At 36.4% G+C, this 24,483-nt stretch overlaps 3 protein-coding genes across 3 annotated transcripts; 2 read left to right on the top strand and 1 right to left on the bottom strand.

Moving 5' to 3' along the window:
* Positions 1-1,778: 1,778 nt before the first annotated feature.
* LOC128919704 (serine protease Hayan-like) lies at positions 1,779-3,065 on the bottom strand. Its single transcript, XM_011189005.3, has 3 exons — positions 2,807-3,065; positions 2,239-2,685; positions 1,779-2,167 (listed from the first exon to the last, which is right to left on the bottom strand). Exons 1-3 carry the CDS (start codon positions 2,916-2,918, stop codon positions 1,839-1,841), a joined length of 888 nt encoding a protein of 295 aa, XP_011187307.2. The 5' UTR covers positions 2,919-3,065; the 3' UTR covers positions 1,779-1,838.
* Positions 3,066-10,808: 7,743 nt separating this feature from the next.
* Positions 10,809-12,333, top strand: LOC105215135 (serine protease Hayan). The gene is made up of 4 exons (XM_029042232.2): positions 10,809-11,041; positions 11,172-11,449; positions 11,513-11,678; positions 11,746-12,333. The coding sequence occupies exons 1-4, from the start codon at positions 10,939-10,941 to the stop codon at positions 12,078-12,080; spliced, it is 882 nt and encodes a 293-aa protein (XP_028898065.2). The 5' UTR covers positions 10,809-10,938; the 3' UTR covers positions 12,081-12,333.
* A 7,265-nt stretch (positions 12,334-19,598) lies between these two features.
* LOC128921972 (serine protease Hayan-like) lies at positions 19,599-20,768 on the top strand. The gene is made up of 4 exons (XM_054231056.1): positions 19,599-19,887; positions 20,012-20,295; positions 20,363-20,522; positions 20,578-20,768. Exons 1-4 carry the CDS (start codon positions 19,785-19,787, stop codon positions 20,766-20,768), a joined length of 738 nt encoding a protein of 245 aa, XP_054087031.1. The 5' UTR covers positions 19,599-19,784.
* Positions 20,769-24,483: the final 3,715 nt, after the last annotated feature.

Raw genomic sequence — 24,483 nt, 5'->3', positions numbered from 1 at the left:
ATTATAACTATAAGCATGTCAAGTATGAAGAAAGTAATTCAACTTCAAATATATGTACACATGTATGTATTTGTATTGCTATATTACGCATATTACTTACAAATATGTACATGCATATGTATATAGCATTAAAATATTAATAAGCGCACGTATATATGTATATAGAATAAGATGTTCAGATACAGCCAAACCAAAGAATGTATAATAATTTAATTAAATTAAATATTTTTGATATTGTTAAAATTAATAAAAATGTATATGTAAAAAATTAAAAAAAAAATTGGAGTACAAATTCTCATAAATTCGTTTTTTTTTATTGTGATCGCAATAGCAATAAAAAATCACAGTGATTTAAAAGTAGCAATCACTGAAATTACAGTGATTCAAAAATAGCAATATCGCTCATCACTAAAGTAAACAGTGTTCATTGTAATTATAAAATTATTGATTTGACTGAAACATGGCTTAAACCACACAGTGTATTGTATAAAAACAAGATTTCATATTACGATAGGCTATTTGCCACAGTATCCTAGAATACGCTTATAACCACCCTGAGTTTACATTTTTGACAGAGGTTCGACGACGAAAAGCTGCAATCCCCACAGACAGCCAAGAAATTTTCCACCCGGCTTGCACTCCTGCTCTCTAACAGCACTCGTCGACATGGGTTTAGCTAGAAAATTTTATGAAAGATTTACAGAAGGTTTCAAAACCGGTGCATTATTATGTAGGGACCGAGGAGGAAATCTGGTAACGGATGTCATGTGTGGAGGGAACACTTCTCCCACCTGCTTAATGGCAGTGGACAAACCCGATTTCTCAAACGATGATGATGGAACAGATGTTCCATTGCCCCACCATGAAGATATTCGAATAGCAATTAGGCCGAACTTTTCAAATACGGCGGCGAAGAACTGAAAAGGTGAATGTATCAGCTTCTTTGCAGGAAATGGTCGTATGAAAGCATGCACGGCAATTGGAATCTCAATGTGATCTGCTCAATCCATAAAAAGGGAGACCCCACAATCTGCGCCAATTACCGTGAGATAAGCCTCCTAAATATCGCATATAAGGTCCTGTCGAGGGTATTGTGTGAAAGACTAAAGCCCACCGTCAACGAACTGATTGGACCTTATTAGTGTGGCCTTAGACCTGTATGCGCCAAATCTTGGAAAAGAGCCGAGACGTCGAATATAATTTCGTATACTTAGGAACCAGCATTAACAATGTCAGCCTCGAAATCCAACGCAAAATCACTCTTGGCAACAGGTGCTACTATGGACTGAGTTTGCAATTGAAGGGTAAAGTCCTCTCTCGACGAATCGAAATCAAACTCTACAAGGCGCTTATTATCCTCGTTCTGATATATGGTACAGAAGCGTGGACGATGACAACATCCTATGAGACGACTCTTCGAGTTTTCGAGAGAAAGGTCTTGCGAAAGATTTATGGTTCTATGAACAATGGAAATTGCGAATATCGCAAACGCTGGAACGATGAGCTGTATGACATAGACATAGTTCAGCGAATAAAAAGACAGCGGCTACGCTGACTAGGTCATGTTCGAATGGACGAAAGCGCTCCGTCTTTGAAAGATTTCGATGCAGTACCCGCTAGTGGAAGTAGAGGAAAAGGAAGACCTTCTGCGGGGATTACTCTATATACATATATATATATATAAACTGAATAGGTGCATGGGAGGCATGTAGAAATCGGAATGTTATAAATTAAAGTAATATAAAAGTTTAATGAAAATTCCAGCAAACTCCAAAAAATAGTGGAAGGAAACAATTTTCTTTATTAAATATTAAAACATATATAGATACATATATTCATTACGATGTCCAGACTATATTCTCAATGAAATCTAAGTACTCAGATACTCTAGTAAGCACGTCCGGCACATGTGAACGACAGCGTGGACCAAAGGAATCTATACCGACGAGTCGATATTTATTTAAACCTTCATCTTCCACTAAAACCATTGGTCCAGTGGCAATAGCACACTCATCTCGCGATTGATCAATATCGTGTGCACACAATTGTGTTGTTCGTATACCATCTGCAATAAGTCTGTTTGCAAATTTACTGTAAGCATCTCGACACAATGGGATCGGAAGTATACGCATATGTACAGCACCAACAATGCGTTGACCATTGACACCTGGAAAGATTAAATATTATTAAAAATCATGAACTTCAAAGTAATGTTAACATTTATATCAGCTTCCATACCCCAACGCGTCGAATACAACTCAGTATTGTTTAAAGGAATTGCAGCAGCGGTAAATAAGCAAACGGGATACACTAACGAGGAATAATTAACGTCACTTTCCAATTCCACCAAACCGATATCGTTGTACGCAGAAGTTAATGTATAGCTAGGATGTACATGGATGGCTTTGATTTTCCGCTCCACGATGCCGCTGCTTTGTGCCAGATCATCAAGGTTTGTAACACCTAGACGTACTACTGACGGTTTACCGTTTTTTATACAGTGAGCCGCGGTTAGTACGAAACGTTTGTCAATCAAAGCGCCACTACATGGAAATACGACAGTTTCATTTTCCTTTTGATGACCAATAAGTGCCATGTAGGGATATTTTCCGAGCGCAGCAGCACTACCTTCGGGAGTGTGCGGTATCAAATTATGCTGTAGTCCATTGTCCAATGCCGCACAGGCTAGAAAATTCCAATAATTTTTACATATATGTAAGTATGTGTATGCAACTGTACATGGTATTAAGTATAATAGAAAAATGTAAATTATTGCAGAGTACCAATATCTTTGGGTATAACTTACCTCTAACCGCCGGCCGTTGAAGAACTTGCGCATTCGTTATTTGATTAAAAATCGCAAGAATGCAAAGTAGAATAAAAAGTATTTCCAACGGTTTAAAGGCCATAGTTTTCATTAAGACAACCGTTATAGTGGAAGAAAATATTTTTTAGTTTAAAATGTTGAATATCAAAGTCAAAATAGTTAAACCGCAAGTATTTAAAATGTCTAACTTCTTTATGTTGATGCTCGTAAGTTGTCTCTCTTAAGATACTGCATCGATTAAACTGATTTTAAACCGCAGCGTCCTATTTATACAGTATATATTGTATTTATACACGTGAAAGTAGATTTTTATTTTATTATATTTCTGCTGATGATAAGCGTATAACAATAAATATGCCAACAAATTAATTATAACAATAAGCATGTCAAGTATGAAGAAAGTAGTTCAACTTCAAATATATGTAAATATATATGTATGTAAATTGATACGCATATTCCACACAAATATGTATGTATGTATATAGCATTAAAATATTGCGTAACGTATGTATATACATATATAGATACATCTAAAGTATAAGATTTTCAGATGCAGCCAAACATTTCTTACGACACAAAAGAGAAGCATAATAAGTAACATCCAAATTTTTTCTTCCGCATAAGATATTGCTAATCTTAATATTTCCGCTTAATTTTATTATTTTTGAAAACGAGATTGTACATAGTGAATTCCAAATTTTTAGATATGACCGACTAAACTGTTCTATTTGCCGTCCATTCTTCAATTCCATCTGAAGAAGTTGATGTTCCCTATACGGGCTTAATTGAATTTAAGTGCATCCGAAATTTCATTTATGGGAGTGATAACTACAATTGAACTTACCTAACTCGAATCACTATAATCCAAAAAAAAAAGAAATTAGAGAGACTTCCAGTTATAGAAGGTAATTTGTATGAAATTTAAATACATCTATTGCCAATTCAAGAGTTCGAGTTATAGAAGATCGTGTTTTGGAAGTTCAACTGTATTTAACGTTTTCTTACATATCTCCTCAATCGGAGTCATGAGTATAAATGCAGCATGTCTCAAAAATAATTGGTGTTTTTTCAATAGCAAAACAATCTGATTGCTTGAATGTTCTGTGTGATTTCAATTTTCTCTGTGTTTAAATCGTGCCTGTTTGCTTTCGTTTATGCTATAAAGAGTTCTAGAAAAACTATTTGAATTAGGTCTTACCCAAATTAATTTAATTCCAAACAAATTCGGCAAGTCCTTCAATATTTCTGTTATCCGATGTGATCCGTAAGTTTTGCCAGAGTACTCTTATGAACCTCCAACTACCGTTAAAACTTTTCTAAAAATGTTCCATATCAGCAAATGTCTAAAAATTCGTAAATATAATTATGCTACAGATAAGATTCTCTTATGTTTCCTTAAAAATTATGCCAAATATGGCAGCTAAATAGCTTTAACAAAACTATTTAATTTGTCTCTGATATAAGACAAATTTCCATCAATATTGAAAACGTTGTTAATAATTCCTACATATGAGTTGATTTAGGTCATCCATCAAAAATTAGGGGAAATAACAAAAATGTTCGTATTACCCAAACCTGTCGAAGCGTCTCTAATGATGTTATATACACCGATTTTAGCCGTAGGGAAATGCTTGGCATAATATTCCTGGTAAAACTTCTGAACGAATCGGTTTGTAGTATGTTGCACAGAGTATTATAGTTTTGTTCACATAACGGTTGTTTGTGTCACCAAGAAATAAAAGAGTTAGATATGGGTTTATATATATATAAATGATCAGGATGACGAGTGGATTTGAAATCCGGATGTCTGTCCGTCCGTCTGTCCGTGCAAGCGACAACTTGAGTAAAAATTAAGATATCGTAATGAAACTTGGAACACATATTCCTTGGCACCCTGAGGAGGTTGCTTCCGAAAATGGGCAAAATCGGTCCACTGTCGCCCCCACAAAATGGCGGAAACTGAAAACCTATACAGTGTCATAACTAAGCCATAAATAAAGTTATTAAAATAAAATTTGGAACACAGGATCGCATTAGGGAGGGGCACATTTGGATGTAATTTTTTTTAAGAAGTGTGCGTGGCCCCGCCCTCAAATAGGTTTTTTGTATTTATCTCGCAAATCAATAAAGCAATATAAACCAAACTTTCTGCAGTCGTTTCTTTTAGCCACTTCTTAATGCAGTCCAAAAATGAAAGAAATCGGATAATAACCATGCCCCCCTCCCATACAAAGGTTAGGTTGAAAATTACTAAAATTGGGTTAACTCGCTAAGGAAAAACGTCAGAAACACTAAATTTCACATAAGTAATAGCAGATAGAAGCTGTACTCAGATTTTTTTTACAAAATGGAAAATGGGCGTGGCATCGCCCACTTATGGGTCAAAAACCATATCACAGGAACTACTCGACCGATTTCAATGAAACTTGGTTTGTAATAGTTTCCCAATGACATGTTGTGAAAATAGGCCAAATCGGTTCACAACCACGCCTACTTCCTATATACCAGAACTTTGAAGACGATCTGAATCGTTTACTTTACAATATAAGCACTAGTGAAGATATCGGTGCAGAACTTTGCTCAAATACTCGGACCATAGGTTTTCGAGGCCCCATATATCGAACATGAGGTCCTCGGTGCTTCTAACCTATTATTACGGTTTCCAACTTTCAATGGACTTTATACAATATATATGACGAATATGTGGGACAAATTGTATTTTAAATAATATTAATAAAGTTAAATAAATTGCGAGAGTATAAAATGTTCGGTTACACCCGAACTTAGCCCTTCCTTACTTGTTTGTATTAATTTTAATGTCCTTGCTCGCTCTTGGCGTTTAGGTCCTTATTTTTAAAAGCTCTGCTCTGATTGTAAAACGCAAGCTTTAAGGAAATAGGAAAAAACACACGCAGTCTGGCGAACACGAAGACTCCGTTATTACATTTCCCGTTATTTTTTTAACACATCACTTACTTGGCATATACTCTTATCATAATCAAAATTCGATGGAAATCTAGTTGATAGGTACATACATAAGTACATATCTGTGACAATAAATTATAAAATCTTAAGTCAAGTTAAGTCAAAATCGAGTTAAGGTTATATTCTGGTTCATCTCCTTGCAATGCACATTTTAATCCAATCCGTTTTCAAATTATTTGTTTTTACAAAAAGTTATCAAACATATAAAGAGCTATAACTAAGCCATAAATTAAGCTATTGAAGTAAAATTTGGTATGAAGGATCGCACTATGAAGGGGCATATGTGGATGTAACACATCTGTTATGATCTAGACAACCCAAGCAAGACGTTGGGAAAATACTACTACTTTAAACACTACTAAACAGTTGGAAGTTTTGTTGGGTGGAAAACTATTTGGACGCTAATTTAGATAACCGAATGAAAAACTTAAAACTCTACTAACTTAGGTTATAGCTAACTTAGTCATTATAGAAACCTACTCATAAAGTCAACAATAAAAGTATAGGATTGGATTGCTGCCGTACACTTTGTATTTCTTATAATATATGTATTACTAATCATATAAATCCCGAAGCAATGCGTCACATATTTCAAGAATGGCTGAAATATGGAGAAAATGCAAAATTATTCTATGCGATACAATGGCCTACAGGCATTCACTTGAAGCTCTCAATAGGTCGCTGAGAAAAATCAAAAATAATACTAGGATTTTCGGTGGAGCTCTACTGTCGCTATCAGGTGATTTCAGAGAAGTATTACACGACATTTCACGTGTGACATATGTGAATGGAATAAACGCATATTTGAAATAATTGAAAGATAGGGCTGGGCATTCACAGAGAAAGTGGAAACCCGTTTCCATATTCCCTTCTAATTTGCAGGAACAACACATATCGTCGTAGTACGGATCCATTTTCAGCCCATGTTTTCCAATTGGCCAATGTCCTGCTATGGCAGCTCTAAGTCTATATATGCTTTTTAGGCCAAATCTGCTTTGTTCTTTTGCATTTGATTATCGATTTCCATCTTTTCTGAGCAATATGTTCATATATGTTGGCAGTTAATGCAGAGAATCCATGCAAAGGATAACTTGAAATGGGCGTGGCGTCGCCTACTTATGGGTCAAAAACCTTACCTCAGGAAATACTCGAACGATTTCAATGAAATTCGGTATATCATATTTTATTGACACATGTCTACATCCCGGAATAAAACTTTACACAAACACCGTATTTCTGCTGTGGCATCACTTGTGGAAAAATTGAAAATCGATATCGGTCTGTAACTTTTCAATGCCCTGGATATCAAACATGAATAACTCAGTGCCTAAGGGTATTTTTTACCAAAATAATCAACAAATCTCACAAAAATATTTTAATGTAATTCAAAACTTTGTAATTTTTCTTCTATTAGTGTGTCTCAGTACCAAAAATGATTTAAATCGGGTCATAATTTCCCTAGCTTCCATATACCTAATTATAAGTTTTTCACAAAAATGGTTGGCTTTTTCTACATATGTATATCGGTTAATATGTGAGATATCTTAGCAAAATGAAGTGAGCGTAAAGTCTTGGATATAGTACTGGTATACCTTGGTGGTGAAAATGAGTGAATAGGAATTACCTAAGCCCTCATATACTATTTATGATTATTTTCGTTATTCTATTAATCTTTATGACGAATAAATGGGTCAAATTGTTTGTTATTAATAAAATTTCATCAATAAATTGCGAGAGAATAAAATGTTCTGTTGCACCAAAATCAAAGATAAAGACTCTCTTTTTATGGGAAGTGAGAGCGCAATCACTGACTGAATCAGTAGGTTTTGACGTTTAGCGATTGGGAAGACTGGAATGGCCCGATTGCAATATTGTTAAAGAAATATTACAGCAGAGACATTTATAACCGCTGTGCAAGATCACAAATGCAAATTTAAACAAAATAAATATTAATGAAAAGGGGTTGAAGAAATTTTTTGTGAATTGCAGCATCGACAAACTAATTTTTCATGGACAATTATAAGAAAAATGTGGTAATTGTCAATTGACACGTATTAATTAACCTTTTTTATTAATGAAAGTTCGAAAACCGGCTGTCTTGACATTCCATTATATCTCTACATTAAATTTAAATAGGTACGTTTTGAATTAAACATTCGGTATAAAGCAATTTTTAACCGTAATAAATGTTGAGTTTTTAATTTAAATGTCCAAAAATTAATATTTAGTCTGATCTAGCAACAATGCAAATTGTTATAAAAAATGAATATTTTGAGGCGCTCTCACGCTGGAATAAATTGGACATCCCTTTATCCCTGCCCAAACTTTGCCTTTTCTTACTTGTTGAAATCTAGAACTCGTTTTGTGTTAAAATAAATATTACATTTGATCTATCAGACTCACACTTTAGCAAGAAAAAACTATTCTATCTTCGCTTAAGGGGTTATATACAATTAGAATTTTCAAAAAATCGATTTTTTTTATTTCGTTTTACATTATCTAGTTTTTGAACAAGGGATTTTTACTTTTCTTTACTACAACGAGCCAAAACGCAAAAAATTGCGTATGTCAAAATTCAAATTTTAATATTTTTTTTTTCTTTTTCCTTCGTTCAATAACGATCGAGATATTTTTGGTTTAATGACTTCTGAAAAAATTAGTTGTACAGGTTGAAATGTCAAAGGAGATGAGGTACTAACGGCTGAGTTTTCGGAATTTTTATACTCTCATAACGGTTGTTTGTATGTCATAAAACTAAAGGAGTTAGATATAGGGTTATATATATCAAAATTATCAGGGTGACGAGACAAGTCAAAATCCAAATGTCTGTCTGTCCGTCCGCCCGTCCGTGCAGCGGATAACTTGAGTAAAAATTGAGATATCTTGACAAAACTTGGTACACATGTTCCTTGGGACCGTGAGAGGGGCTTTCGAAAATGGGCAAAATCGGATCAATTACTAAAAGTGCGTTAACTCACTAACGAAAAACGTCAGAAACACCAAATTTCACATAAGAAATGGCAGTAGGAAGCTGCACTCAGATTTTTTTTACAAAATGGAAAATGGCATGGCATCGCCCACTTATGTGTCAATAACCATATCTCAGGATCTACTCGACAGATTTCAATGAAATTTGGTATATGATATTTTCTTGACACATGTGGAAAATGGATGAAATCGGTTCACAACCACGACAACTTCCCATATAACTCAATTTTGAATTCCATGTTATTCCTTCACTTTATAATATATACATAAGGAACCAATGAAGATAGCGAAATAAAACTTCACACAAATACTGTATAGATCTGTGGCATCACTTGTGAAAAAATTGTCGAAATCAGGCTATAACTTTTCAATGCCCCGGATATCGAATATGAAGAACTCAGTGCCTTAGGGTAATTTTTCATCGAAAATATCGGTAAATCTCTCAGATATCTTAATTGAATTCAGAGGAACTCTTTTTCTTATAAGAGTATGTCTTTGTACCAGAAATGGTTAAAATCGGGTCAAAATTTCACCTACACATAGCTCTCATATACCTAATTATAGGATTTTCAAAAATACGATGGGCTTAATAGCTTATAAATCGGTTAATATGTGAAATATCTTAGGCAAATTAAATGATCATATAATCTTAGATACAATGTATGTTATTGAAATCGGTTCATGAACTACCTCAGCCTATATACTATGTATGTTGATTTTCGTTTTTCTATTGGACTTTATGCCGAATATATGGGTCAAATTGTGTGTTATCTTAATAAAAATATAGCAATATTGCGAGAGTATAAAATGTTCGGTTGCACCTTAGCCTTTCCTTACTTGTTAAATAAAAATTTCACAAAATACTGTTTAAATACGTACATATCTTTGACATGCTGAATTGTTGAAATGAAATATATGATTGTACAGTACTTTTCGCTTAATTGCACATCAAAATTCAATTAACCGGTGAATCAATTAACAGATACTCGCTTAATTGAACAATTTGTTCAATTTCAAGAATCCCGTTCAAAAGAACAGTTTGTTCAATCGAATGTAATTATAAATTCAATCGGAGTAAAATTTCAAGAGAAGAAATTTTAGATCCGCATGTCACGTGACATGAGTTGAAAGTAAAACTTTAAACGGATTTATCTCAAAACTCAAATTTTGATGTTAATGGACACGATTTGTCGAAAAGTTATAAAGCAATTCTATTCAAATTTCCACTCATCTTTATTACAACTATTTTTTCGAATCAGTATATGGCGAAAATTTTACCAAAAAATTTAATTTTTTCAAAACCGACCAAAAATTAATATTTTCTTTTTTCCTTCGTCATTAACAAGAGTTATCAATGCACTATCGAAATATTTTTGGTTTGTTGATTTGGATGAACCAATAATGAGTTATGTTGTCCACGGTAAGAACCTAGTTTTGGACATGCCATGGGAGATGAGGTACAAACAGCTGAGCTTTCGGTATTTGTAAATAAAAATTTCACAAAATACTGTTTAAATATGTATCTTTAATATGTTGCATATATGTATTTAAAAAAAATTACGAAAATACTCATATTTTCAACCACTGAAACCCACCTAACATCTTAAAGGTAAATGCATATGTATGTGCACTTAACGTTTTTCAAATATTTGAATATTTTTTTACCATTTATGAAAAAAATGCAATAACAATTATTTTTGATGACATATGTATATTTAGAACCAACCCGGGTTCAATTATCCGGAGAAATTTACGTGTGCTTTCATATGCTATATGTTTTTGCGAGATCACACCGTTCAATTAAAAGGGGAAACCAATTATCCATAGGGTCAAATTCTACATTTCCCGTTATTTTTTGAACACATCAAGTTCTTGAAATAACAATTATGATTAAATCATTAGTAATATTATTGTTATACCCCTATCATAAACAAAATTCGATGGAAATCTAGTTGATAGGTACATATGTACATATGCACACGAATCTTGCTATAAATAGGAGGCTGCGGTTTAAAGTCGGTTCAATCGATTCAGTGTGCTAAGTGAGACGTGAGATAAGCTTATGTATGTAAATAAACGCAAAATTTTTGATACAAAAAACAGTTTTTTCCGCGATTACGGTTGTCATAACAAAAAATATGAAATTTAATTCATTAGGAATATTTTTTATTCCACTTTGCATTTTTGCGATTTGTAATCAAAAGACGAATGTACAAGCGACTCAACGGCCGGCGGTTAGAGGTATGTAGGTTATACCGAAAGTGTTTGGATTTCCAAGTTTCTATTACAATTAGTACCATGTACGGTTACATATATATGCTTACAAAAAATACTTACATATGTATATGCATAAATTATTGAAATTTTCTAGCCTGTGCGGCATTGGACAATGGACTACAGCATAATTTGATACAGCGCACACCCGAAGGTAGTGCTGCTGCACCCGGAAAGTATCCCTACATGGCACTCATTGGTCAAAAGGAAATTGACACTGTCGTATTTCTTTGTAGTGGCGCCTTGATAGATAAACGTTTCGTGCTAGCCGCAGCTCACTGTCTAGTAAGACTTAAATCGGCGATAGTGCGTCTAGGTATTACACATCTTGATGATCTGGCACAAAATAACAGCATGGTGGAGAAAAAAATCCAAGTAAATTCATATACATACATAAGTATACTTATTATACATTTTAAATATTTACTCAAATTCAAGGCAGTTCATGTGCATCCTGAGTTTTCATTATTTTCTGCATACAACGATATCGGTTTGGTGGAATTGGAGAGTGACATTAATTATTCGTCGTTGGTGTATCCCGTTTGCTTATTTACCGGTGCTGAAATTCCTTTAAACAATACTAAGTTGTATGCCACGCGTTGGGGTATGAAAGTTGATTCAAATGTTAATAGTAGTGTGAAGTCCATGAATTCTAATAATAAATCTTTTAGGTGGCAATGGTGAGCGCATTGTGGGTGTAGTGCCCATGCGAATTCTTCCCCCCTCATTGTGTCGAGATGCTTATAGTGATTTTAAAGACCGTCGAATCGCAGATGGTATTCAGGCAACACATTTATGTGCACATACTGTTAATCAATCTGTGGACACTTGTGGTAATACTGCTAATGGCCCTATGGTTTTAGTGGAAGATGAAGGTTTAAATAAATATCGACTCGTTGGTATAGATTCCTTTGGTCTACACTGTGGTTCCCATAAGCCGGATGTGTTTACTAGAGTATCTGAGTACTTAGATTTCATTGAGGGTATAGTCTGGCCGTCCAAATGAATACGTTTATGTTTTGATACTCGTAATTAACCCTTTCATGAGCACTTTCGTTATTTAAATTTTTTTCACCGTCTGTTTTTTTCAATTTGGTAGACTTATGTATTGTGCAAGCATACAGTTACATTTTTTGTTATAAGCTGTGCACGTATTCATTCAGTAGACGTTCTCCGCTGAGTGGAATTGTCAAAATAGGTTTCGCGAAAAAAGTTATAATAAAGTGGTTATACAAAAAGTGTTCAAAAACATAAAATAATTGTTTTATTTAAAAAAAAAAACTGAACTATATAAATAAGTAAAGATAAGAGAGTTATTTAAACAAAATTGATTATGAGAAAAGCGTTTGGTTTATTTATTACATTTTAATTTGTGCCTATAAGCAACATCCTATAACTAATAAACCAGGATACGTAGGACTTTGAAATTTTTATCACTTCATATTTGAGTTAAGACTAATATATATCTCTCCTAAAAAAATTTTTAGCTCCGCCCATTTTAATTCGGTCATGAGAGGGTTAATAAACAAACGAAAACATGCAATTTTTAATTGTTTTATAAATGGGAAGCGACTGGTGGTGCATTAATGGGGTTAAAAGAAGTTTCTTCTAATAATGTGTGACGGTACGTTTCAATTCGTACAATCTTACACCACCCCCTAATCCTAATCTCTAGTACTCCTTTCGCTACTGACTAATTTTGTAATTGTTTATATTGTTATTAAATGCACCGCAACCGCGCCGTTTGTTCTGCGTTTTCCAGACTAGATAAAGAACCGAAGCGTATGGGTCTGGTGGTGAATGAGGACAAGACGAAATATCTCCTGTCATCAAACAAACAGTCAGCGCACTCGCGTCTTGGCTCCCACGTCACTGTTGACAGTCATAACTTTGAAGTTGTAGATAATTTCGTTTATCTGGGAACCAACATTAACAACACCAACAATGTCAGCCTTGAAATCCAACGCAGAATCACTCTTGCCAACAGGTGCTACTTTGGACTGAGTAGGCAATTGAAAAGTAAAGTCCTCTCTCGACGAACCAAAATCAAACTCTATAAGTCGCTCATTATTCCCGTCCTGATGTATGGCGCTGAAGCGTGGACGATGACAACATCCGATGAGACGACTCTTGGGGTTTTCGAGAGAAAGGTTTTGCGCAAGATTTATGGTCCTCTAAACATTGGCAACGGCGAATACCGCAGACGATGGAACGATGAGCTGTACGATTTATACGACGACATTGACATAGTTCAGCGAATAAAAAGACAGCGGCTACGCTGGCTAGGGCATGTTGTACGGATGGAAGAAAACACTCCAGCTCTGAAAGTATTCGATGCTGGAGGAAGCCGCGGAAGAGGACGACCTCCACTCCGGTGGAAAGACCAAGTGCAAAGTGACCTGGCTTCACTTGGTGTTTCCAGTTGGCGCCAAAAAGCAAAAAGGAGGAATGAGTGGCGCGTTCTGGTGGATTCGGCTATAATCGCTTAAAGCGGTTCCTACGCCAAATATATATATATATATAAGCAACAGAAAATACTGATAGTGGATTTCATTGGATTTTTTTTAAGTATCATTAGGAATTGTAATCGATTCTTATGTGTTCTCTTAAGTGGTATCTAATTCTCACATATTCAATTTATTTTTACAATTCATTATTTGTTTAGATATTCCATTATGTGTAGGGATGCAAACATCGTAAAATGAATCATCGATGGTTCGATGTATCGATGTTTCTTCAAAACCCATCGAAATCAAAAACAGCGGCCATTAAAACATCGAAACATCGATGTATTTTTGAACTTTTTTAACTTATCTTAAATTTAGTGTGAAAAACTAAGGGATACAGAAGCAGAAGCATAAATAAATGAAATGTAGTACGCCTTAGTACGCGAGGTTCTTCAACATATCGCTGATTTGCGCCCACGCCCCGACGGAAGAGAAGGACGAAGTGATCAAAGATACCTTCTATGAGCGCCTAGAACGTACCTATGAGCGCTGCCCCCGCCACGATGTCAAAATCGTGCTTGGCGATTTCAACGCTGGGGTGGGTAAAGAAGGTGTCTTTGGCACAACAGTCGGAAAATTCAGCCTCCATGACGAAACATCACCAAACGGTCTGAGGCTGATCGACTTCGCCGGGGCCCGAAATATGGTCGTCTGTAGTACTAGATTCCAGCATAAGAAAATCCATCAAGCTACTTGGCTGTCCCCGGATCGAATCACTCGCAACCAGATCGATCATGTTGTGATAGATGGACGACATGTCTCCAGTGTTTCTGATGTGCGTACGCTTCGTGGTCCGTATATCGACTCGGACCACTATCTTGTAGCAGCTAAAATACGCACACGCCTCTGTGTAGAAAAGCGCACACGTCAACAAACACAAGGAAGGTTCGACATCGAGAAGCTGCAATCACAACCGACAGCCGAACGATTTTCTACTCGACTTGCACTCCTGCTCTCTGAGAGCACTCATCAGCATCTCGGTATAAGGGAGCTGTGGGACGGCATATCAAACTCCTTACGTACAGCTGCAACCGAAACCATTGGTTTTCGGAAAAGTCAAAAAAACAGCTGGTATGATGAGGATTGTCGTCTCGCAGTGGAGAGAAAACAGACTGCCTACCTCGCAATGTTGCGATCGACCGCAACACGAGCGGGATGGGAAAGATACCAAGTCTCTCATCATTCCCGTCCTACTTTACGGTGCAGAAGCGTGGACGATGTCAACATCCGATGAGACGGCACTAGGAGTTTTCGAGAGAAAGGTTTTGCGGAAGATTTATGGTCCCTTAAGAATTGGCAACGGCGAATACCGCAGACGATGGAACGATGAGCTGTATGTGTTATTCGACGACATAGACATAGTCCAGCGAATAAAAAAACAGCAGCTACGCTGGCTAGGACATGTTGTTCGAATGGATGAAGGTGCTCCAGCTCTGAAAGTATTCGATGCAGTACCCGCTGGTGGAAGCAGAGGAAGAGGGAGACCTCCACTCCGATGGAAGGACCAGGTGGAGAGGGACCTGGCTTCGCTTGGAATAACCAATTGGCGCCAAACTGCCAGAAGGAGAGATGCGTGGCGCGCTGTTTTGGACTCGGCTATAACCACGTAAGCGGTGTCTACGCCAGTCAAGAAGAAGAAGTACGCCTTAAGTTGATACTAGAGCTCTTGGTATTCGACTAATCGACTAACCGAATTAACCGAATAGGGCATTATTCGAATAATAATATTCGGTTTGCACAATTCGGATAATCGTCAGTCATCGACTATTCAAATGCTCCCAGCGGAGCAACTATTCGAATAGTCGCAGCAGAACAACTATTCGAATAACCGTAGTAGAACGATTATTCGAATAGTCGTAACATTGCGACTAATCGAATAGTACTAACCGGTTAATATTCGTACGAACGGTTACAAACCGGATATTCGAATAATCGGTTTTCAGGTTAATCGAATAATTTTAAGAGCCCTAGTTGATACATTTTTGCCCGGTTTCACAGTCAGTGCTTAGGTTGTGCTTAAGATAAAACAGAAATATTGCGTTTGCAGTTCATACTTAAGTTCTGCTTAAGTACTGAAAATGGGAGACTAAGCAGTGCTTAAGTAACAGCTGATTTTTGTTTTGAATATTGACTTATTTGTCAAAAAAATAAAATAAAAATTATTTGCTGAAAAAATTTTTGGAATTTCTTGCATTCAATGACGGTTATATGCTTTCCTGCGAGTTGCAAGTGCAGGGCGAGTGCCCCCACTCGCTTGCGGTGAAATTCGGTGTCCTTTCCATTCCGGTGTCCATCCATTCCCCAGACTCTAAATTTATTCATCGCAAAGTAATTTTTCATCAACAATAATTTCAATTTGTCAGATGGTATTTGTAAACAAATGTTTTTCATTGTGCTGCCATATATCATAATAGAATTTTATAGAAAATAAGCATCGACTGTGAAACGCAAATGACTACTCAGTCAACAACAATGCTTAGCTAAGATTTTATTTGGGCACAACTTAAGTACGAACTGTGAAACCGGGCATTTATTTCACTTAGCATTATATGTCTGTTAAAGTTTTTTCTCAATAAATAACAGAATTTCAAAACAACGATATGGAAAATTTGTTCACTGTCATTTCTTTTCGATTTTACTTCTGCGTGATAGTTGCCCTGGGTTTAGAAAACAGTCGTTTACTCTCCACTGAAGAGGCTACAATGTGTAAATATTAATAAGCCTATTTATACAACTCCGGAAACACAGTATTCATGTCAACCCAAACTCTATTGGCTTCTGATTGGTAGGAGTAACAGCCGAGATACACTTTCTCTTCAACCTTCCGTCCCTGAAATTGTAGATAAATTTGACAGCTTACATTTCACCTTTTGGTGTACCAAATGTTTATTCTGGTTCCAAACATCAAACGAGTATTCTGTTTCACACTCATCCGAATATTCCGTTGTATCTGCGCGATTAATTTTCTATGAAACAAAAAAAATTATTTCCTTTAGCCCTAGCATCTTCAAAATCAAGTAATTTGAATCTCTGATCAAACGCCGTAGCCTACGCCAGAATTATGTAAATTGTATAAATAAGTCATAAAAGTAACCGCAGGTCCAAGCGCACATTTCCTTAACGAATTCTCCGTATTTTACAAAAATCTAATTCCAATGTAATAAAGCGTATCCAAATAGAGGGTTTTGGGTTAATACCCGAAAAAGTGTGAAGGTGTAAAGTAAAATTTTTATATAAAACATCGACATACAACATCGTTGAAAGTGACATCGATGCATCGATGTTTTTAGATTCGAGACATCGATGTTTCAAAAACATCGATACATCGTTTGCATCCCTAATTATGTGACATAAATATATATCAGATGAGACGACACTAGGAGTTTTCGAGAGGAAAATTTTGCGCAAGATTTATGGTCCTCAGAACATTGGCAACGGCGAATACCGCAGACGATGGAACGATGAGCTGTACGAGTTATACGACGACATTGACATAGTTCAGCGAATAAAAAGACAGCTGCTACGCTGGCTAGGTCATGTTGTCCGAATGGACGAAAACACTCCAGCCCTGAAAGTGTTCGATGCAGTACCCGCCGGAGGAAGCCGAGGTTTAAGGGGAAGGCCTCCACTCCGTTGGAGGGACCAGGTGGAGAGCGACCTGGTTACACTTGGGATCTCCAACTGGCGCCGAACTGCGAAGGAGAGAGACAGGTGGCGCACTATCGTCGATTCGGCTATAACCGGCTAAACGGTTGCAACGCCAATCACATACAAATATATACGAAATAAACTATGTAATTGTGAATAATGTATAAAACAAGTCAAGAAATATCCAATAAACAGCATATTATTCTCTGATTGAAAAAATCCGCTATCTACTAGAAGTTGCCTAATAGCAATGAATGCAAAATAATATTTATATGGCATCTTTTTTTCTGTAGGAACTCAATCCGTAGATACTGCGCTCAATCCGTCAAGTGTATGCGGCTGTGTAATGAATTAGGGAGCTATCACTACAAGAAGAGCTTTACTAAATTGTGTTGGACATACTTATCGGTATCATAAGACCGATTCCAGTGCAGTGTTTAAATGCCATCAACGACTATTGGTTCAGGTTCTACTTCCATGTTATCGATAGCATTGCTGTCACCGTTCAGCAAGCGCACGGCGATTTCCCTCCATATCCTTGGTATACTCTGGGCATCTCTCACCATATTGCATAGTGGTTCCGCCCATAGGCCCAAAATGTATACAGATGTCCACTAAATTGTCCAAATTTCCTATTTGCAAACCGGGTTTTCCTAAAAATCGAACGATACTTTCTAAAAATAGAGTTAAATGCATGAACACCTGTATTTTTAAAGGAATTTAGAAATTTTTTTAAAAATTTCGCAGCACAACGAACTTCAATTTGTTCTGGTAATTGTTCAGGATTACAGATCAATCAAGATTATTTTTAATGGATTTTGAAGTTAAAGGTTTTTATTTTAACTTGTGACATTAATTAAGACTAACGTGATTTGTGTTTTTAGTGAAATAAGTGTTTTATATCACCTATTTTTTGTACCTTTTTTGTGCGTCTTCAATTTGTTTACATCAAGTTTTAATTGTGTTCCCCCGCGATCCCCCTTTAAGTATATTTTATTTAGTATTTAGCAGAGTCTTAAGGTAATAAAAGTGTTAAAGCAATCGTCAAATTATTAATGCCCTTTGAATTAACAATTTTTAAGTTCAAACTCATCATAATTGGGCTAAGAAAGCTTGGAAAGAAGGATAAATCGTCATTATTTCAATCTGTGTACGGTTTACTAGAGAAGACATTATAACTTTTTGTTCTAATTAAAATGGCTGTTGAATGGCAGTGAAAAAATGCACTGCATTAAATTGGTTGATAATTTGTTTTTTCCTATATGATTTTATTCTTATAGGTTGAATGAGGGGTTGGATGGGTGGGAACTATAACGACAAATCATGTTCAGCTTGTTTATCGCTTTCTTACATTTTTTACAAAGCCTTACTGAAAGTTTTGACGCTCCAACTGTGACCATAAGAAGTATTTTTGTGCATCACTGTTCTATAGGAGATATAGGACTTAGTGGTCCGATGGCCAATATCATAGCGATATCTCAACGGGAAGTATTTATGACCGCGTCTTCATACAAGCCGAACCACTGTGCTCACGCTCACGTATTTCTGCCTCTCTCCTCTTCCGTTTGCAAGTGCGTCTCTCTTCCCTCCGCTTCTCACGACATCGCTTCTTAACTGCTCCTGTCGGTGCGTTACGCATGGTGGCTCTGTAAGCCGCGTTCTTTTCTAGAGTGGCGGCACTGCACTCGTCATCGTACCAGTTATTTCAACGCTGACAGTGATGTGCAATAACCTCTTCAGCGGCGGTACGCATGGAGTGGCCAATATGATTCTACAGCGCGCATACATATATCAACGGGTTGAGGCAGGAGTGAAAGTCAAGTTGCGAAAGCCTTGTCTGTCTGTTGTGATTGCAGCTTTTTGTTGGTTTTTCTCAAATTGTAAAATGATGGAAACTAATTTGAAAAGTAGCTTTTGAGAAACGTTTGAGAAAATATTGTCTTACAAATTGCATAAATATTGATCTTCAAATTGAAAATTAATATTTGCTTCAACGTTTGAGAATTTAAATATCAATGTTTGTTGGATTTTTATTATTACACTATACGACGAAATAGACTTTTCTGGGAGCTACCCGTCCAAGTGTTGTACAGTGTTATGAATAAATCATTGGTTTGTTTTTTGTTAAAAAATGCAATGGAATTTAATTCGCCTTAAATTCACTAGTTGATTTATTTATTTGATTATCATAATTAATTTAAAGCTATTTATTCTCGTATATATAAGTTCAAATATGTACATATAAAGTATACATATGTATATATATACATATGTATGTACATATGTATGTGATTTGCATATGAAGTTCTTTCCTTTTAATTAAGATTCTTATAGTTCTGATTAAAACATTGCTATTATTTTGTTAAGAGTATATCACAAACAAAATTAAATGGAAGTGATATGTATGCACACGAATGTTCCTATAAATAGGAGACTGTGGTTTAAAGTCGGTTCAATCGATGCAGTGTGCTAAGTGAGACTTGAGAATTTATACTCGATTTTTTTTTAAACAAAAATCTATTTTTTCTACTATATCGGTTGGCAGAACAACAAATATGAACTTTAAGTCATTAGGAATATTTTTTATTCCACTCTGCATTTTTGCAATTCGTAATCAAAGCACGAATGCACAAGCGATTCAACGGCCGTCGGTTAGAGGTAAGTTATACCCAAAGATACCAATGTATGCAAGAATACATGAGTATTTAGTACCATGTACAGTTATATATAAATACTTACATACAATACTTACATATATGTATAAATTATTGCAATTTTCTAGCCTGTGCGGCTTTGGACAATGGACTACAGCATAATTTGATACAGCGCACACCCGAAGGTAGTGCTGCTGCACCCGGAAAATATCCTTACATGGCACTTATTGGTTATCAAACCGAAGACAAAACTGTCGTATTTCCATGTGCTTTGATAGATAAACGTTTCGTGCTAACCTCGGCTCAATGTATAAAAAGCCGTAGTAACGGTAAACTAGCAGTAGTCCGTCTAGGTATTACACGCCTTGATGATCTGGCACAAAATAACAGGATGGTGGAGAAAAATATCAAAGTAAATTCATATACATACATAAGTATACTTATTATACATTTTAAATATTTACTTATATTCAAGGCAGTTCCATAATCATCCTGAGTTTTCATTATTTTCTTATTACAACGATATCGGTTTGGTGGAATTGGATAGTGACGTTAATTATTCGCCGTGGGTGTATCCCGTTTGCTTATTTACCGCTGCAATTCCTTTAAATAACACTGAGTTGTATACCACGCGTTGGGGTATGGTTTATACAATGTGAAGTCCATGAATTTTAATAATACCTCATCTTTCTAGGTGTCAATGGTCAACGCATAGTGGCTGCCGCACGTATGCGCATTCTTCCGATTCCATTGTGTCGAGATGCTTATAGTGATTTTATAGACCGTCGAATCGCAGATGGTATACGGAAAACACAGTTATGTGCACACAATGTTATTGAACAGTGGCACAATTGTAGTAATACTGCTAATGGACCTATGGTTTAAGTGGAAGATGAAGGTTTAAATAAATATCGACTCGTTGGTATAGATTCCTTTGGTCGAGGCTGTCGTTACCATATGCCGGACGTGTTTACTAGAGTATCTGAGTATTTCAATTTCATTGAGAGTATAGTCTGGCCGTCCAAATGAATACATTTATGTTTTGATACTTATCTATACTACTATTATAAAGAGGAAAGTTTTATATGTATGGTTGTAATGAATAAACTCAAAAACTACTGTGCCGATTTCAAAAACTATTTCACCATTTGAAAGCTACATTCACCCCGTGTAACAAAGGCTATATTTATTGCTAGAATCTCAACTTAGTCGAGTAACGAATGCTCGCACCTGCTTGCTGAACAAAATTTCAAAACCTGCCAAGTACGCACTTGAGAGTCGAATATGGAGCGTGTGCAGCGGCTTGAAGAACAAAATATTAGAAATGTACAAGCTCGAGAGAGAAAGACAACGGACACAAAGAACTAGAGGTCGTAATCAAGTTTTAGCTCATTGCAAATAAAATATAATTTCATGTTCGAATTTTCCTCATTTTACTTTTTATACTCTCGCAAACAAAGTTGCTAAAGAGAGTATAATAATTTTGTTCACATAACGGTTGTTTGAAGATAATAAAAGTGTTAGATATGGGGTTATATTTTAAAAATCGTATTTTTGAAAAACCTATTATTAGGAATATGGGATCTAGTACAAGTTATGACCCGATTTTAACCATTTTTGGTACAGAGACAAACTATTATAAGAAAAAGATTCTCTCTGAATTACATTAAAATATCTGAGAGATTTACCTATATTTTCGGTGAAAAATTACCCTTATTCACTGAGATCTTCAAGTTCGATATCCGGGACCTTGAAAAGTTATAGTCCGATTTCGACAATACAGTATTTGTGTAAAGTGTTATTCCCCTATCTTCATTGGTTCCTAAGGTATATGTATATTATAAAGTGAACGAATCAGATGGAAAAAATTTAGTTATATGGGAAGTAGGCGTGTTTGTGAACCGATTTCGCCCATTTTTCAGCCGTGTTATAAGGGTATCAAGAAACTATTATATACCGAATTTCATTGAAATCGCTCGAGAAGTTCTTAAGGTATGGTTTTTGACTCATAAGTGGGCGATGCTACGCCCATTTTGTAAAAAATCTGAGTGCAGCTCTTTTCTGCCATTTCTTATGTAAAATTTAGTGTTTCTGAAGTTTTTCGTTAGTGAGTTAACTCACTTTTAGTAATTTTCAACCAAACCCTTGTATGGAAGGTGGGCTTGGTTATTATCCGATAGCAAAAAATCTATTTGGGGCGGGGGCGGGGCCACTTCCCCAAACAAATTACACCCAAATATGCACCTCCCTAATGTGATCCTCTGTATCACATTTTACTTTCATAACTTTATTTATGGCTTAGTTAGGACGCTTTATAGGTTTTCGTTTGCCAAGGAATATGTGTTTCAAGTTTCATTAAGATATCTCAATTTTTACTCAAGTTATCACTTGCACGGACAGACGGACGGACAGACATCCGGATTTCAACTCAACTCGTCATTCTGATCATTTATATATGTATATGTATATAAACCCATATCTAACTCTTTTATTTCTTGGTGACACAAACAGACACAACAAAGAAAGAATATAAAGAAATACATTAATTTATTTAAAAATATTCACTCACTGGCCCCGCCCCCAAATAGGTCTTTTGTATATATCTCGCAAACCAAAAACGCTATATAAACCAAACTTTCTGCAGTCGGTTCCCTTACGTATCTCATCATACACCATGAAAATAGTTCAAATCGGATAATAACCACCTCTCATACAAAGGTTAGGTTGAAAATCACTAACGAAAAACGTCAGAAACCCTAAATTTTACAAAATAAATAGCAGAAAAGAGCTGCACTCAGATTTTTTACCACTTATGGGTCAAAAACCATACCTCAGGAACTACTCGACAGATTTCAATGAAATTCGGTGTATAATATTTTTTTGACACCCTTATGACACGTGTGGAAAATTGATGTAATCAGTTCACAACAACGACAACTTCCCATATAACTCAATTTTGAATTCCATCTTATTCCTTCACTTTATATATATATACATAAGGAACCAATAAAGATAGCGAAATAAAACTTTGAACAAATACACTAGCAGCCCATAGAGTTATAGAAATCGGACTATAACTTTTCAATGCCCCAGATATCGAATATGAAGAACTCCGTGCCTTATGGTAGTTTTTCACCGAATATGTCGGTAAATCTCTCAGATATCTTAATTTAATTCAAGGAAATATTTTTCTTCTAATAGTGTTTATCTGGCAGATCGTGGATAGCCGGACGACCTGTATGCATGGGCATGTTGAGTAATACAAAAATCCAGGCGCGACTGCTCCAAAATGGACGGCTCCCTGGTCAGCGTCTGTTCATCATTTTAGGTGCGGCTGTTACAACGTGGCGCACCCTCGAAAACTTAACAACGACTTCTCCGTTGCTAGGATGGACAGGGTGATGTGAGCTTGCTCTGCCGAGGTGTCAGCTGCGCTGTTTAACAGTAACAGAAATACGTTCTGGTCAAGAAGTGTGCTTTGGGCGTAGGATTAGTAGCCTGCGTTGCCCCGGGCGCCGGTCCGTGCGTAGTTTCCGGGACTGGTAAAGCGAAGGACAGGCCTCAGGGAACTGGGGTAGGAGCATAGACACCGAAGGGATACCCGTTCCTGTCTATTTCGGCCCGCCCCCTGTACATGATGCGCTGGTAAAACAAACTAGAAGGAAATGGAAACTTATTTAAGAAACAACAATAGCAGCATCTATGCCTCAATAATGGGTAGTGGAACTGAAACCACAAATTATTGTACTAACAAGGAGCCAGAGATATGCTCCTCCCAGACGAGCCCCAAGACTTGGTAGATCGCCCACAAAAGTTCTCAGCGTGGATAAGCCAATGAGAGCAAGATAGTCGCCCCCAGCGTTGCAAGATAGCACACCACAGGCTAACTTAGTGGAAACATGTGTAGACAACATGAAGCAACTGGAAGAGGATATCAAGAAGCTGACGTCCACCGCAGCGAACCATCAACAACAATCTCAAGGATCTCCTAAGCAATATAGGAAAGCTATATAATAGAGCGCAAGAAGAATACAATAAGTTGAAAGAAAGGAGGCACATTCTGAACATGCCCCCGATCACGGATATAACACCGAAAATATCCCGTGACGAATAGCGAGTCAAACGAAGAACGCCACTGAAGAAAAACAAGACCATGATAAAACAATCACCGTTAGTAAAGGAATACTAAAGGAAAAATTTGACTGGACCGAGGTCAAAAAGAAAAAGAAGAAGGCATACAAGCATCCACCACGCCCTGATGCTATAGTTATATCACGAACAGGAGACCTGTCCTATAGCTACATCCTAAGGGCAGTGAAAAAAAGATGCTCTTCAAAAGCTGGGTGAAAATGTAACCCGAATTAGAAAGACGGCCAAAGGCGAAATGCTGCTGGAACTAAAAGAAGCTCAAATGAAAGACTCAGGCGAATACACGAAGGAGATATGTAAAGTTCTTGGGAACCAGACAAAAATCAAAGCATTTACCCATGAAATAACAGTGGAATTTAAGGATCTTGACGAGATAGCATCTGAAGAAGATATTAGTAACGCAATTCGTACCCAGGTAAAGGAACTTGGCGACTTTGACAATACTGCTGCT

Source organism: Zeugodacus cucurbitae, chromosome 5 (assembly GCF_028554725.1).
Source record: "Zeugodacus cucurbitae isolate PBARC_wt_2022May chromosome 5, idZeuCucr1.2, whole genome shotgun sequence".
NCBI lineage: Eukaryota > Metazoa > Arthropoda > Insecta > Diptera > Tephritidae > Zeugodacus > Zeugodacus cucurbitae.
The sequence above is the reverse complement of the archived record's forward strand: the minus strand, read 5'-3'. Positions and strand labels throughout refer to the sequence as shown.

Excerpts from the sequence above, each read along its gene's own strand:
- LOC128919704 (XM_011189005.3), bottom strand. The coding sequence starts at position 2,918 with ATGAAAACTATGGCCTTTAAACCGTTGGAAATACTTTTTATTCTACTT. Across the intron at positions 2,686-2,806 it reads TCAACGGCCGGCGGTTAGAG|CCTGTGCGGCATTGGACAAT; the intron begins GTAAGTTATACC and ends GGAATTTTCTAG. Across the intron at positions 2,168-2,238 it reads GTTGTATTCGACGCGTTGGG|GTGTCAATGGTCAACGCATT; the intron begins GTATGGAAGCTG and ends TAATCTTTCCAG.
- LOC105215135 (XM_029042232.2), top strand. The coding sequence starts at position 10,939 with ATGAAATTTAATTCATTAGGAATATTTTTTATTCCACTTTGCATTTTT. Across the intron at positions 11,042-11,171 it reads TCAACGGCCGGCGGTTAGAG|CCTGTGCGGCATTGGACAAT; the intron begins GTATGTAGGTTA and ends GAAATTTTCTAG. Across the intron at positions 11,450-11,512 it reads TGGTGGAGAAAAAAATCCAA|GCAGTTCATGTGCATCCTGA; the intron begins GTAAATTCATAT and ends CTCAAATTCAAG.
- LOC128921972 (XM_054231056.1), top strand. The coding sequence starts at position 19,785 with ATGAACTTTAAGTCATTAGGAATATTTTTTATTCCACTCTGCATTTTT. Across the intron at positions 19,888-20,011 it reads TCAACGGCCGTCGGTTAGAG|CCTGTGCGGCTTTGGACAAT; the intron begins GTAAGTTATACC and ends GCAATTTTCTAG. Across the intron at positions 20,523-20,577 it reads GTTGTATACCACGCGTTGGG|GTGTCAATGGTCAACGCATA; the intron begins GTATGGTTTATA and ends TCATCTTTCTAG.